Consider the following 13757-nt stretch of genomic DNA (forward strand, 5'->3'; position numbering starts at 1 on the left):
AAAATGTAACTAAAATTTAGTTATGGTTAAAATGCTGGTTACTTGCGAGTTGCAGATGGTAGATTGCTAGATGTGAAGAAGTTTGCTGTAGTTTCTTTCCTCAGTTTAAAATTTACCATCAGTTTGCTGGGGTACTCTCTCTCATTTTGATAGGCATCCTCTTCTCTTTCCCCTTCCCATCCTACCCACACATTAATCATAGAAGGAAAAATAGCCCTTTTAAAAAACTAAACTGTGATTATATTGGTCTTGGAAAAAATGCTTAGATGCTGTGCTGCTACTAATGTGCAGTTGTCTATGTCATCTTGACCTTGCTTACAGTTTTAGCTATTGAGCTGCTGCTTGAGGCTTCATGTTTAAATATACCCACTGTCTGAGAGAGAATGAAGATGGACAATTGAAATTGCTCATAAAATGTTGTACCAAATGCATCTTAAATATCACTCGGAAACCCCTAAAGTCTGAAAATTGATTTTAACGTACTGTAAAACAGTTCTTTTTTTGTCTTGTAGTTTCAGCTGTGTACGATTCTACACTCAATTTTAGAAACAATGAAAATCCAACTTTGCTGGGAGTTTTAAATGGGAAGAAATACCATGCAGATTTATATGTAAGGCAAGTTATCCATGCTTATGGTTTGCCATCTACAGAGGTGTGCACTTCACTAACAAGCAGGAAAACGGTTTTTCTTGCAGGTCTTTTCGAACAAATTGGTGTCAGACTTTCCTCAGAGGTCCTACAGTGGACTTTTATATAACTGTATATTTTCAAATTATCTCCCTGTTTTGTTACGGTAGGAGTGTCCAGAGTGCACTGTTACATAGGCTTTTACAAGTTTTCTTTTTCTTAGCACGAGACCATTGTTATGTAGCCTTTGCTGGATTATTCTTATGATGCTCTTTCCTTCTGGGGGAGCTGTTGTAAACCATGGAAAAGTTTGCACATTGCCTTAATCTCTGTGCTCTAAGAATTCTCTCTGGTTAGAGTTGTTACCTCTGGAGGTGCTACTGTCATTTTGGTTGAGATCCTGTAAAAGGGATTTGCTTTTGTTTTGTGTGACCTCCTCTAGGCACAACTAGTGTAAATAAAACAAATTATACTAAGAAATATTTAGAATCCAAGCCCTTGACTTCTCTACCAATTAGCAATGTCCAATAATCGTCTGTCACTCAGCGGAGGTGTAAAATATACAGGTCCTGATTGGCAGGCTAGGTTTCACCAGAAGAACATAGATACCAGGCCACTGAAGCTAGAAAGTCCGCTAAGTGTGGAACTATAGTGCTGTAAGCCCTGATAGACTGGGAAGCCTATAGCTGACCTATAGCTCAAAAATGCCAGTCTGAGAAATGTGCTGAATCAGATGCAGCTTCCAAGCAGCTGAGTCTGAGTTCCTGGATGCAGTGTGAAGCTGCCATTCGTAGCTGGAATCCCTGTGAACGAAACTGTTGTGTTAATTCAATTGGCTAATGCTCCTTTGTGCTTTAGGGTTTACTTTACTTTCATGAGCACGAAAGATAAATTGATGGGCACTTTGTTATTCACATGATGTTTTAAGGAAACTTGTAACACATGTCTTTCCACACCCACCCCCCTGCAAAACCAAACAAACAATAAAAATTCAGAATGTTTGTTTCAACTTGATCTAATGGAAAGCCATTGTACCTACTCACCCTGAGTACCCACACGGTGTCAGTGGAAAATAGAGAGAGAGAGCTCCCCTTTCTCAAGAGAACTGGAGAGGAAAGGCTGTTGCCATACCCATCAGCACATCTTAGAATCCCCCACGTCTTGCCTAAAGAATATGGTCAGATGGCTGGCTCATATGTTCTTCACAAGCCTCTTCTAAACACAGGTGTTGAATGATCCTTCTGATGTAGGACATGTGCCTCCCTCCTTCTGCTCCCCATTCTGCCAGCCCCAGCCCTCAATCTTCCTGCAGGGTGGTTCTGGGAACATAGATTTGCTGTTCGTGGCCCTCATTAGTCCACTGTTCCTCTTTTTCTGCATGGATCTTGAAGTAAGCACAGGATTGGGCTCAACTTTTCTGGTCGTTGTTTCAGGACCACAAATAAGCTTGATGATCCTGGGAGCATCAGATTTGCCTAGCAGTGTTTCAAGGTCTTGCTGGCCAGGAGACAATTCTGCGTTTTAAAGATTCTGATGATGTACCTCTTGGTTTCTAGTAACAGAGAGGTTAGTCCTGTATTCTAACAAACCAGTGATCATGTACCACTTTAAAGACTAACAAAATTATTTATTAGGTGATGAGCTTTCATGGGACAGACCCACTTCTTCAGTTCTATAGAATCTCCAATCCAGACCCAAATACATAGTATAGAGGTTCAAAAAAATATTACAATTTCGTTGTATTTGATTTGCCAGTTTTTATTGCAATGTTTTTGGTCCTCTGTACTATATATATTTATATGTCTGTTTTATGCCCATTAATTCTTTGTCTAAGAGAGTCTGAAGTCTGTTCAATATACAAAGCATCTGGGCATTGTTGGAACACGCTGGCATGCATATGCATATATATATATATATATATGCCAACAATATGCATATGCATATATATATATGTGCCAACAATACCCAGATGCTTTGTATATTGGACAAACTTCAAACTCTGTCTGTGTCTACACAGGCACAAATCTTCAAACTAGCCATATTTCGAAGATTACTAATGAGGCGCTGAATTGAATATTCAGTGCCTCATTAGCATTAGGACGCTTCTGGTCGCGGCGCTTTGAAAGCGCGCAGCTCGGCGTGGCTACACGGGGGTCCTTTTTGAAAGGGCCCCACACCTTTCGAAATCCCTGTATTCCAATCAGTGAGTGGGATAAGGGGATTTCAAAAGGTGTGGGGTCCTTTTGAAAAGGAACTCCATGTAGCTGCGCCAAGCCGTGCACTTTCGAAAGCGGCGCTTTCAAAGCATTGTGTTTGGAAGCGTCCTAATGCTAATGAGGCACTGAATATTCAGTTCAGTGCCTCATTAGTAATCTTCGAAATGGCCATTAGCATGGCTGTTTCACAGATTTGTGCCTGTGTAGACACACCCTTTTAGACGAAGAATTAATGGGCATAAAACAGACATTAAAAACACTCCTGATCCACAAACGGGTCAGTCACCATTTTAATGGGGTGGGCCATTCTGTTAATGACCTGAAGGTTTGCATCTTACTGAAGAGGAATTTTTACAACACTTTGGAAAGAGAGGCTACTGAACTCTCTTTTATATTCAAATTCAACACATTAACACATGATTTGAACTGGGATGGGATTTTTTTAGGTCATTATAGTGGCTCTTTTGCATATTTGGCTTAATCTAATTCTTGATACATACACACACACACATGCACACCCACCCACTTCTGCCCCTCTACTCTCTGATTTGCTCACCCTGATAATATTTTTCTGATTTGTCAATCTTGATTACTATTTTTGGTTCTCTGTGCCCTAAATATTGAGTCTGTTCTGGTATGGCTATGGTCTGAAGAAGTGAGTCTGTCTCATGAAAGCTCATCACCTAATAAATTATTTTGTTAGTCTTGAAAGTGCTACCGGACTGCTTTTTTGTTTTTAAAGGGAAACAAGTTTTCCCTCTGAGTGCTCAGCTAGTAAACAAAATCTTGAGAGGCCTTCGTCTGTGAGGTAGCAGGTTAACTTATTTGAAACTTTTATTCAGAAATACAAAAACGCGAACCATCGTATGAAGCAGGAAAGGCCTTTACCGAGCTGCTGTTTTTATGGTGTATTTCTAGCTTGCAATATTTGTAAAGACTGTGTGTGGCTCTCACACTTGAAACCTACACATCACGATGTCCTGAATTTGTACCTCAAAAGGTAGAGTTAAAAGGAAAAAATAGGTGAAATAAATTAGTATTTTAATTTGGTTGCAGTTTTAAGTGCCACATTAAACAATATGAATGTTTGCTGTTTGCAGACGCATTCCATTGGAGGATGTCCCAGAAGATGAACAGGAATGTTCTAAGTGGCTTCACAGACTCTATCAAGAGAAGGTTGGTTTTTATTCTTTGGAGTGACTTATGGGACCTAAGATGATAAATAATATACATTGCTGCTATTGTGCATGCTGCAACAGGGATGTTTAGTAAAGCAGGTGTTCTATTTCTCCATACACAAAAAGCAGCCTTATACTGTCAATTAGTCAGAACCACCTTTATTTTATATTAAAAATACCGGAAGAAGAACAAACATAAGTAAAGTGTCAGTGAGAGGATGGAGGAATACAAAATGATCGCTGCCTCTGAATCGTGGAGCAGGCAGTTAAAAGTGCTGTATGCAAAAAAAACAAAACAAAATAAAAAAAACCTCAAGTCTCTCTCTCTCTCGATATGTTGCAGATAAACCATTCAGTATTTCCACTTGTGAAATTTGAGTGGTTTTTTTTTTTGAGTTATAAAAGTAGTCTTAGCAGAACTGTCTGAGCACCTGTTTTTCCTATTGTATGTATAGGATACATGCATTTAACAAAAGCCAAATATTAATTTAGCAGATTTTGTTAAAAATTAAGTTGGTGTCTTTCTGCTAATTTAGTGTTGCATCTTTAGGGTGGCAAAACTGCTCAGCTTCTGGACTTTCCTTGCCTATAAACATAGGAGGCAATGCTTCGCAAGTCCATTAGTTATACACCCATAACGCCCATTTTAGTCAATGGGAGTTAGTATGTGCAAGGAGAGTAGGCCTAGCCTGATTTAGCAGGAAATATATGAAGTATATTGTTTTGTTGTGTAATAATATTATCCTTCTCGGGCTGAAGCCAGATCCACACTAGGCAATATAGTAGATTTCAGATATGGCATTGTGGAGCTTGACTCGATGTTTCTGAAACTGACTTAGCTTACTCTCTTCACTGAGGGAAGTCAGTGGGAGTGTTTCTCCCATCTACTTCCCTTTACTCCTCGCACCAGGAGTACAGGAGTCAAGTGTTAACCCCAGACAGATTGATGATGTGTGAAATCGAATTCTGGAAAATTGACCCTGACCGGAAGTGTAGATGTGCACCTTGAGTGGCTGTGGGGTCTGCTAGAACTCAGCCAATTACTGTGTTTCCATATTTAAAGTGTATAAGGATATTTTTCCTCAACTGGTTAAGTTCTAGCCCATTCTTAGCTTTATCCACAAGTCCCTTAAGCAACTTCTTATTGTAAACATGAAGTACAAATTGCTTTTAAGAATTGTAGAAATAGTTGACTGTTCCCATCTACTATGAATCCCACCCCTTCATCCCACCATAGCTCCAAACTCATAATACTGAGACATGGTTTGTGGGGACATAAGTGAGATTGTCATCTCTGCCTGCCTGACTTTGTGGAAAATTGAAAGTAAACACACCTGGTTCTTTCACCTGATCACTTACATGCTATTTGCTGCTGCTTTCTACCCTGTGGTAGCTTCCTCCCTGGAACTTTTGTCCCCAGGGCAATTCCTCATCAACGGACAGAAGAACACTTGAGCTGAACAAGGTGCTGATTATTGCTTGACAGTTCCTTCCCTGCTTCTGTCTCCCTGCTGCAACTTTTGTATTACCTCTTATTGATCTCTACCTGAACATTAGCCTACAAGAAAATGCTGGGAAATAGTCTATAAATATCCTGTACTAGGTTCACAAATAAGCTGAGTATACAATATAATTTCTCCTACGTAATATATGGTGAGCTATCCCAGTTAATTATAAATCTTAATATTCCATTAACTGTAGGAAGGAAGAATAGAAAACTCTGTGCAGCTAACAGCCAGGGGATTCCTTAAAAAGATTAAGGTCTAACTCTGCTCCCACATCTTTTATTCCAGTGTAACTCCACTGATTTCATTACAATTATTACTGACTCTTATTGTGTACATGGGAGCAGAATCAGGCTCCTAGTCAGTCTGTATTCTCCCCAGGTTGCAGGCAGTTCTGAGATCAAAGAACCTCCTGGTTGCTGCTTCGAGAAACTGTGAAGAAAAAACCATAATTCCCTCTAATTTTTACCACAGTTTTTAAAAGAATGTATTTTTAAGTTGGATAATAAGAGCCACATTTGGAATGTTTTTAAAATGCATTTTCTTTTGCAGGACAATATTTTCTGATGGTTTATATTTGAAAACTTAACCAATTATGTAGTTTAAAGGGCACTAATACACCGAAAGGTATGTACTCATCAGCCAACCTACATGTGAGTGGGATATGTGTAAAGCATTCCAATGTGGGCATGTGTTAGCTGATGAGCATACTCCCTGCTGTGTGTCCTGTGTTACCGGACATACTGCTGTATGGTGTTTTATAACCCCTGACAATGCATTTCTTTGGCCTGTCACAGTGTACCTGGGGCATGCCAGAATGGTTTAAATGTTAAGGACTCCAAGGTGCTGAGCCCCTCCGCTGCTGATCCAGCAAAGCACCAGAGAAGAGGATTTGCTTTGAGTAAGGGGTCGATCCTGCTTCTATGCAAGTCAATGGAAAAAAAGTCCAGTTTGACTTGAATGGTGCCAGTCAAGCCCCAGTTTCACAAAGATCGCTGAGAATATGCAAATACTTAACGTAAATTATGACCTCTTGCTGAGAGCAGAACTAAAGTTCTGCCATTTCTGTGGTATCTAACAGCAAGGGATGTCTCTAACAGCAAGGGGAAATTAAAAATTCCTGGGTAATGGTGGTATTTAGAAAGCTAACAAAAAGTGGCTTGATGCGAAACACTAATGATTAGTTGCTTTAGATTAACATACCCATAAGCCAGACCTTCAGGGCACTTAAAGGGTAATTTCACATTTTGGGTAATTTGCCCAAGATAGTTAATAGATCGTGATGATTCCAGTATATTCTAGTTCCACAGGCACAAGAAAGAATGCAATACCTTTCTCTAATTTCCCTAAAAAGAGAGTGTAACGTTTTAATTATAAACAAGAAATCTGGTGGCACCTTGTAACAGATATTTTGGAGTATAAGCTTTTGTGGGCAAAGACCCACTTCGTCAGATGCCTGAATGTGTGTGTGTGTGGGAGGGCGGGGAGCATGTTCAGAGAAGGATTTAAAGAGGGGATCTCTCGTGAAACCCCCCACTCAGGCATCTGATGAAGCAGGTTTTTGCCCACAAAAGCTTATGCTCCAAAATATCTGTTAGTCTATAAGGTGCCACAGGACTTCTTGTTTTTGAAATTACAGACTAACACAGCTACCTCTCTGGTTTTAATTATATAATCTTTTGGAAGGTTTTTATATGTTCACTGAGTATTAGCTAAAACAGCTGTAGCCTGTAAATATTCAAATTATTATTGATTTAAGAATTGCTGCTGTAAATGAGCGTTTAAGTTCACCTAAGTCACCTTTCCTAAGCTGTTTGGGACATGCTGGCTGCTGATGACTTATTAATCAATTCTGTCACAGTACTGGCTATGTAACTTGACAGGGAGTGAAGGCCTAATTCTGAACCTCTCTTACAATGTTTTTCACACTGGTGTAAATCCATCAGTTCCCATGGAATTCCTTCCCCAGTAAACATTTTTGCCAGGGCTGGCTGCTCCATGACAAAACCAAATTGAGGTTTTTTTTCTTTTGACTTGAGTGGGAACAGGCAACACTTGAGCTGAGCAGATAGCAAAGAGAGACTTTTTTCCTCTCTGTTACATGATGTAGGGGCTGGCCTTGGAATTAAGACTGTCAGTGCTACAAGCAATCCGACTTAAAGTAACTTTTAGTAATCCTACTAAAAGTTTTCTAGGTGAACATCAGGTGAACCTCAAACCTCTCATGCGGAGAAGCCTCTAGAGCAGTGCTCAGCAGCCTTTATCACCTCATGGCACAATTCAGGACACCTTTAATTTCACAGCACACCCAATATATGTAACCCAATTCCCTCCCCCGAGCCAGGTGCCTACACCCTATCCCCTGCTGTAACCCCACCTCTCCTCCAAAACCAGGCACACCACCTCCTGCTTTAACTCAATGCTGGCTACTCACCAGAGCCACTCCCATGCGCTTCTCCCACCAAACGGGTCGGCAGACAGCACTTCCAGCCTGCAGCTCTAAGGTGCACTAAGCGCCTCTTTGCGGCATACCAGTGTGCACACCAATTATGGAGCACTGCTCTAGAGGAAGGTTAAAGGCCTGCACTCCGAATTTGGGTTCCATATGCAGCATCAGTCTGTTGCCAAAAAGGTATAAGAATTGCTGAAACTCTCTTGTAGCTCCACAGTCCAGCTGGAAGTACGTGTTGCAGAATACAGCGGCAAACAGAAGATTTGCTGATAGAGAATTCCTAGACAATTCTGAGATACGGGTATTTCTTTGGTGGCTGTAACTGTAGGTGTAGCGGTCATACCTGCTGGTGTAAGGATGTACACAACATTGTACAGATTGCGTTCTGTTTGAATGTCGTTCAGATTAGATGCTCATTAAAATTGCAGACTTTTGGGAATGGAGATTCATCTATGAACACGAATCAGTGCGTTCTCTGGAGAAGGAGTTTTCATTCTCTAAAAAGCACACCAGCCATCAAATGGTGCTCGAGCTTCCTTTCAGAAAAAATAGTACTCAGCCAAAGAAATATCAGAATTTTAAGAAACTGCTTTTATTATCCACTAGGCGTTCAGTGTTACCCTTCTTTGTTCTAACCAGGATGCATTTCAAGAAGACTACTACAGAACAGGAACCTATCCAGCTACTCCCGTAGTGCCCCCTCGGCGGCCATGGACTCTTTTGAACTGGCTTTTCTGGGCCTTATTGCTGCTATATCCTTTATTCCAGCTGCTTATCAACATGGTCAGCAGTGGGTCATCACTGACGCTGGCTACTTTTGCATTTGTCATCATTGTGGGTAAGTTGCTAGAAAACTGAACGCTCGCTTACAGGAAACAGCTCTTTACCAGGGCAGGGCCCTTTTTTGGCCAGGTACTATTGATACATGCCTCATGAATTTCCACATACAAATCACATGTAAAAATCCTGGTGCAGATGTGTATGTACAATCACATAATTAGAGGTACTGGTCTCCAGACTTACAGCCACCATTCCTTGCTCGTGTAAAAATATAGGCGTGGAATTAAAATTTGGCCTGTAGACACACTAGACCAGAAGCAGTGCATTTTCAGTGTATGGGGGAGAACTGGGGGTGGGGGGTGTTTGGGTTTCTCGATGTGGGTACAGCTGCAGTAATCAGTGAACCAACACAAGTAGGTTCTGTGAACTAACTGGCCCTCTGGAGACTGTGTAAAACTGAATAGGAAATTTCTCCTCTAAATCTTATTGCTAGTTCTGAACTGGGTAAGGAAATGCAGCTGAGTGGAGCTAAAATGGAAACTGTTGTTCATACTTAGGCTGAGCCCCAGAGTTTTGGGAAATGACTGAATTGCTTTATTTCATTTAAATTAGTTTATACAGTCCTACACTGCTCTGACCAGTTAAAGGAATATATTGGCAATTTCCTCCCTCTTACTCCCCACCCCGCGTTCATTCTTGGGGTTGACAATAAAATCATTTTGTGAGCTTGTTAGACACAATCTGAAAATGTCTCAGGAGTAGCCATATCAAAACAGAAAAGCCGTCATGTAGCACTGTGAAGACTAACAAAAATTACCATTAATTTCAATGGGAAAAAATTGTATGCATTCCTGAGCCCCAAAATGTACACCCATTTGTGGTAAAACAACACCAAATCCCATTAAATCCAGTGTAAGGGGGTGAGCAAGGCATGGGGAGGCAGCCCGCCCTGAGCGCAGCTTAGGTTAAGTGGGGAGGGGGTGCTGCCAGGGGCTCGCCATGTGGGGAGCTAGGCAGGCACAGGGGGCCCCCACCTGGTGAGGGGCAATGCCTCTCTCATGCAGGGCTGCACGGTGGAGGGGCCCCGCCAGCGGTAGCCAAGGCGGCAGCAGCGGGCAAGCCAGGCACTAAATGGGAGGGAGCGCCACAGATGGCGAGCAATGCCCAAGGCACAGCTGTGCAGGGCAGGTGGCAGCGGCCCCCTAGCCACCTGGGGGGTGAGCGGCAGCAGCAGGGCTGGGATAGGCTGCGCTTCCAGCATCCACGTCTCGCACAGCGGCGTGATCTACTGCTGGGACTCAGACGAGTCTACCTCCCCGTACCAGACTGCCGGCTCCCTGCACGGCCTCTTTGTCAAGACCAGCACGGCTGACTCTGTCCCCTCGGTGTTTGCTGACCAGAGCTGCCAGCCTCCAAATTGGTCCTCATAAATGCAAAGAAATGCCTTGTAAACTGAAGTAGGGGTATTAAATGAAACTCCTCATAAAGTCAAATTCTCGTAACTTGAATGGGTGTAGCTCGGTGTATAACTGTATATAGCAGCAAAATACCACACAAGTTGCTTGTCATTAGCAACACCAGTTAATGAAACAAATTAAGCTGGATGTGTCTCATTCCTGCACATCATGTGAATATCAAAGATGGGGAAATTGCCCTTGTAATGTGTTAAGCAGTTAAGATCTTTAAGCACATAAGAATGGCCATTACCCAGTCAGACCAAAGGTCCATCTAGCCCAGCATCCTGTCTGCCGACAGTGACCAGTGCCAGGTGCCCCAGTCGAAGGCAACTATCAAGCGACTTGTCTCCTGCCAACCATCTCCAGCCTCTGACAGAGGCCAGGGACACCATTCCTACCCCAGGCTAATAGCCTTTTATGGACCTAACCTCCATAAATTTATCTAGCTCTTCTTTGAACTCTCTTATAGTCCTAGCCTTCACAGCCTCCTCTGGCAAGGAGTTCCACAGGTTGACTGTGTGCTGTGTGAAAAAGAACATTGTTTTATTAGTTTTAAACCTGCTACCCCTTAACTTCATTTGGTGTCCTCTAGTTCTTATATTATGGGAACAAGTAAATAACTTTTCTTTTTATTCACCCTCTCCACACCGCTCATGATTTTATACAGCTGTCATATCCCCCTTCAGTCTCCTCTTTTTTCTAAAATGAAAAGTTCCAGTCTCTTTAACCTCTCCTAATATGGGACCTGTTCCAAACCCCTAATCATTTTAGTTGCCCTTTGCTGTATCTTTTCTAATGCCAAAATGTGTGTTGTTTTTTTTTTTTGAGGTGAGGAGACCACATCTGTACACAGTATTCAAGATGTGGGCGTACCATAGGTTTATAAAGGGGCAGTAAAATATTTTGTCTTATTTTCTATCCTTTTTTTAATAATTCCTAATATCCTATTTGCTTTTTTGACTGACGCTGCACACTGCATGGATGTTTTCAGAGAACTATCCGTGATAACCCCAAGATCTTTTTCCTGATTAGTTGTAGCTAAATTAGCCTCCATCATATTAAATGTATACTTGAGGGTTTTTTTTTTTTCTTCCCCAATACTTTACACTTATCCACATTAATTTGCCATATTCGTGTCCAGTCACTCAGTTTGGTGAAATCTTTTTGACGTTCTTCACAGTCTGCTTTCATCCTGACTGTTTTGAACAGTTTAATATCATCCACAAACTTTAGTACCTCACTACTTACCCCTTTCGCTAGATCATTTATGAGTAAGTAAGTTGAATAGGATTGGTCCTCGGACTGACCCTTGGGAAACACTACTCATTACCCTTCTCCATTCAGAAAATTTACCATTTATTCCTACTCTTTGTTTCTGGTCTTTTAACCAGTTTTCAATACATGAAAGGCTCTACCCTTTTATGCCATTAAAACCTAATTTACACTAGAACCTTTGGTGAGAGACTTGTCAAAGGCTTTCTGGAAATCTTAAGTATCCTTTATCTACTGGATCCCCCTTGTCTGCATGTTTAACCCCTTCAAATAGATTAGTAAGACATGATTTCCCTTTATGGACACCATGTTAACTTTTGCTGAACAATTTAAGTTCTTCTATGTGTCGGCCAATTTTATTCTTCACTATTGTTTCGACTAATTTGCCTGGTACTGACGTTAGCCTTGCCGGTCTGTAATTGCCAGGGTCACCTCTAGAACCCTTTTAAAATATTGGTGTTTATGTTAGCTGTCCTTGGGCACAGAAGCTGATTCAAAGGATAGGTTACAAATCACAGTTAATAATTCCACAATTTCACATTTGAGTTCTTTCAGAATGCTTGGGTGAATGCCATCCAGTCCCAGTGATTTGTAACTGTTACGTTTTTCTATTTGTTCCAAACCTTCCTCTAATGACACTTCAGTCTGGGACAGTTACTCAGATTCATCACCCGCAAAGAACAGTGCAGGTTTGGGAATCTTGCTAACAGCCTCAGCCATAAAGACAGAAGCAGAGAATTCATTTAGTCCCTCCACAATGGCTTTATTATCCTTGATTGTTCCTTATTGTCTAGGGCCCCCACCTGGTTGTTTAGCAGGCTGCCTGCTTCTAATGTACTTAAAAAACAGTTTGCTATTACCTTTTGGTTAGCTGTTCCTCAAACGCTTTTTTTTTGGCTTTTCTTATTACATTTTTACACATAATTTGGCAGTGTCTATGTTCCTTATTTACCTTACTAGGATTGGACAGCTACTGTTTAAAAGATGCCTTTTTATCTCTCATTGCTTCTTTTACATGGTTGTTAAGCCCTGGTGGCTCTCTTTTAGGTCTCATAGGCCGTGTCTACACGTGCCCCAAACTTCGAAATGGCCATGCAAATGGCCATTTCGAAGTTTACTAATGAAGCGCTGAAATGCATATTCAGCGCTTCATTAGCATGTGGGCGGCAGCGGCGCTTCGAAATTGACACGCCTTGCCGCCGCGCGGCACATCCAGACGGGGCTCATTTTCGAAAGGACGCCACCTTCTTCGAAGTCCCCTTATTCCCATGAGCTCATGGGAATAAGGGGACTTCGAAGTAGGCGGGGCCCTTTCGAAAAGGAGCCCCGTCTGGATGCGCCGCGCGGCGGCAAGACGCATCAATTTCGAAGCGCCGCTGCCGCCCACATGCTAATGAAGCGCTGAATATGCATTTCAGCGCTTCATTAGTAAACTTCGAAATGGCCATTTGCATGGCCATTTCGAAGTTTGGGGCACGTGTAGAGGTAGCCTTACTATGTTTTTTTAATTTGGGATATACAGGGAAGTTGGGCCTCTATTACGGTGTCCTTGAAAATTTTCCATGCAGCTTTCAGGGATTTTACTCTAGTTGCTGTAGGTTTTAATTTCTGTTTAATGAACCAGCCTAGCTTGATGGTGGTGAATTTGTAAATGAATTTCAATTCGGATGCCTCTCTCTATCTGTAATCTGGTGATACCCATGTTGCTAAAATTAATTTCTACTTTCACATACATTATTGAATGTCCTGGGAGGTTACTATGTTCCCTGACAGGATTGTGTATGCATTTATCCTTTGGGGCAGAGACTGTCCAGTTTGGCGAATATATATGGCAGAGGGACAGTGCTGGCACTTGATGGGCATATATCACATTGGTATGCAAATGTCTGAGCTTCTAATAGTGTGGCTGATGTGATTAGGTTCAGTGACAGTGGTGCTAGTACACAGATGTGAAGAGTTAGCACCAGGGTTTGTTCCAGGGACAGGTTCATGGTTTAGTGTTTCTGTGGTGGTGTACGTGTGGCTGCTGGTGAGAATGTGCTTCTGGTTGGGGGCGCTGGCTGCAGTTGAGGACTTGCTTGTCTCACGAGGTCTGTGAGAGCGAAGAATCATTTTCCAGTATAGGTTGTAAATGGGCAAGGATGCACAGTAGGGGTTTTAGCTATGGGCTGTAGGTGATAAGTGGGGTTCTGTTGTTTTTCCTCGTTGAGTCTATCCTGAGGCAGGTTAACTTCTGGATACTCAGTCAGTCTGTTTCCTTACTTCTCCAG

The 13757-nt window shown here is 41.9% G+C and overlaps 1 protein-coding gene across 3 annotated transcripts in view; it reads left to right on the plus strand.

Moving 5' to 3' along the window:
* The window catches only part of AGPAT4 (1-acylglycerol-3-phosphate O-acyltransferase 4), a 100433-nt gene that overhangs the window by 82988 nt on the left and 3688 nt on the right, over positions 1-13757 (plus strand). For all 3 annotated transcript variants that reach the window (XM_074988687.1, XM_074988690.1, XM_074988689.1), the window contains 3 exons: positions 513-615; positions 3944-4019; positions 8618-8816. In XM_074988687.1, the coding sequence (XP_074844788.1) occupies positions 513-615; positions 3944-4019; positions 8618-8816 (378 nt within the window). The remainder of the gene's footprint in view (positions 1-512; positions 616-3943; positions 4020-8617; positions 8817-13757) is intronic.

Source organism: Carettochelys insculpta, chromosome 3 (genome assembly GCF_033958435.1).
Source record: "Carettochelys insculpta isolate YL-2023 chromosome 3, ASM3395843v1, whole genome shotgun sequence".
NCBI lineage: Eukaryota > Metazoa > Chordata > Testudines > Carettochelyidae > Carettochelys > Carettochelys insculpta.